Below are 2,500 nucleotides of genomic sequence, written 5' to 3'. Positions count from 1 at the left end.
GCCTGTAAGCGCTCTCTTTATTTCTTCTGTTGTGATGTTAGGTACTTCTCTAGTTACCACGTTCGCTTCTATCCGTGGCTGTTCATTTGCGTTGTATAGATCCCTGTAAAAGTTGTCCACTACTCTTATGATTTCATTCTTATTATATGTCACTTCTCCGTCTGGTTTCTTTATTGCATATATTTGATTTCTCCTTATTCCGAGTCTCCTTGTAGCTGTTTTCATGCTGGTACCTAAGATCACTTTCATTTATTATTTGAGTATTGAATTTCCGTACATCTTCTCTCTTCTTTTTATTTATAATTTTTGTTAGTTCAGCTAATTCTATTTTGTCCCTGTTTGACGATGCTTTCATGACCCTATATATATATGCACACACACACACACACACACACACACACACACACACACACACACACACACACACACACACACACACACACACACACACACACACACATATACGTATATACACAAAGGCCACTAAACCTAGGGAGATCCACATCAGTGCCTGCAAGATTTCACGGCATTCCAAGGACCCCAATCACGGCACAACCAACTCCGAAATAGGACACATACCCCCCTACCCCCACCCCTTGGCCGACCACGTGTGGCACTGTGGCACTCTGGGGTCAGGCTCTTTGTATCCTTTGTGGCTTGGGATCAAAGAGTTCACCGACGGCATTCTCTGTCGGTTTAATAGTTTGCCTCAGTTTACTATTATTTGTAGTTTGCGTGTGTGTATTTTTATTATTCACTTTATTTCTTTATTATTATTATTATTATTTGTTATGGTCGTTGCTCTTTGTCCTTATTTTTGTTGTTTAGTTTTCATTTTTTTTCTCTCTCTCTCGGTATTGTCTTTCGTTTCCATTCCGTATTTCCACCGCCATTGCATTGCAGTGATACAAGGTGTTTTTTTAAAATAATTTTTCTCATTATTCTGTTTCATTTTCTCTTCGATGTTCTCCTATTTTGATATTTTCTTGAGGTTATTTTCCTCTTTTCTTTTTATTTCGTCACGTTATCCCTGTTTATTATCATTTTCTCTCTCGCTTTCATCTCATTTCGTTTCTTCCTTTGCTGTCACTGTCTAATGAACCCAAGGAGAATTTTGCAAGGCCTACACGGGGTCTCAGGTTTGTGTCTGTTTGCGAGGAACACGACTGGTTATTTTTTTTTTTTGTCGTTGTTGTTGTCGGTTTAATACCTTTTTCTTCCTCAGAATCTCCCTTGCTTTTCTTTCCGTCACTCCAAGGCCATTACGGTAATCAACACTAAATGCAAACTGACCATAGGCCTACCGCCACCGCCTATAAGGATGCGAGATTTTAACCCTGGTCTCCGATTCGCTTTTGTTCGCAGGGAAGACGACGGCCATGGGGCGCGCTGGGCTCCTCCTGCTGGCGGCGACGACGCTCTCCTGCCTCGGTAAGACCCAGTTCATCGGCGGGGAAGAGAGGAAGGTATTTAGAGGGAGGTATGTGGAACCTCGACCCCGGACTCTCCTTCAGCACGATCTCCACGCCACGGACACAGCTCGGCCGGAGCGCGCTTATACTTCGCTCCGGAAGGAGTTCGCGGTTTTCCTCCCTCTCCCCCTTTCTTCCCTCCCCCCTGTCCTCCTTCCTTCCCTTTCCTCCTTTCCTCCTTCCCTCTTCTCCCCTTTCCCTCTTTCCTCCTCTCCCCTTTTCCACCTTCCCCCTTTCCTCCTTCCTTCCCTTTCCTCCTTTCCTCCTCTCTCCCTTTCCCTCTTTCTTCCTCTCCCCCTTTCCCCCTTTCCCTCTTTCCCCCCTTATTCCCTCTCCTCCTGCGTCCCCCGTCTCGCTTCCTCTCACTCCCCCCATCTCTCCCTTCCGCTGCATCTGCTCTCGCCCTCGAGCATCAGACGCTGACACCCGAGATCACAGCCTCCCGCCGCCTGACGCAGATCACCTTGCCTCCTGTGTTGCTCTCTCGCCCCTACGAGTCAGCGAGGCGAGAGGCAGCTGCGGTTTGCCTGTTATCATTATCATTATCAGGATGGTGATGATGTCAAAGGGACGCTGTGGTTTATTTTTTTCCCTTTGATGATTTCGCTATGTTTAGTGGCGAAGGAGGTGATGACGCAGTTCTCTCATTCTGCATTTTCTCTCTTTTTTTCATCATCATCTTCTTCTTCTTGCTTTCTTTATTAGCTCTTTAATAAATCAGTTCGAGTTTTCTATGTGTGAATACTTTCGAGGTGACTGGTGCGCATGACTTTTTTTTTTTTTTTTTTTTTTTTTGGGGGGGGGGGGGTAAGGTCGGTTACTCGCTGGTGTTATGTTGCTTGAATGGGGTGTGTTTTGTGGGCCTCATTAAGTGATACTTTTATGAAATGGTGTTGTTTTTGTTGTTGTTGCTTTTGGTGCTGTTGTTGATGCATAGAGCACAGACTAGTTTTACTCTGGTGTTCCTTTTCATTAAGAAGGAGGAATATGTATGGGAGAGGGTACTATGATTTTGTAGAAGGCATTGC

At 45.0% G+C, this 2,500-nt stretch overlaps 1 protein-coding gene across 1 annotated transcript in view; it reads left to right on the top strand.

Annotated features, from left to right (window-relative positions):
- LOC125044965 overlaps positions 1-2,500 on the top strand; it is a 31,179-nt gene that overhangs the window by 6,997 nt on the left and 21,682 nt on the right. The window contains exon 2 of the mRNA XM_047641941.1: positions 1,366-1,431. Coding sequence (XP_047497897.1) covers positions 1,380-1,431 — 52 coding nt within the window. The 5' untranslated portion in view covers positions 1,366-1,379. The remainder of the gene's footprint in view (positions 1-1,365; positions 1,432-2,500) is intronic.

Source organism: Penaeus chinensis, chromosome 36 (assembly GCF_019202785.1).
Source record: "Penaeus chinensis breed Huanghai No. 1 chromosome 36, ASM1920278v2, whole genome shotgun sequence".
Lineage (NCBI taxonomy): Eukaryota > Metazoa > Arthropoda > Malacostraca > Decapoda > Penaeidae > Penaeus > Penaeus chinensis.
The sequence above is the reverse complement of the archived record's forward strand: the minus strand, read 5'-3'. Positions and strand labels throughout refer to the sequence as shown.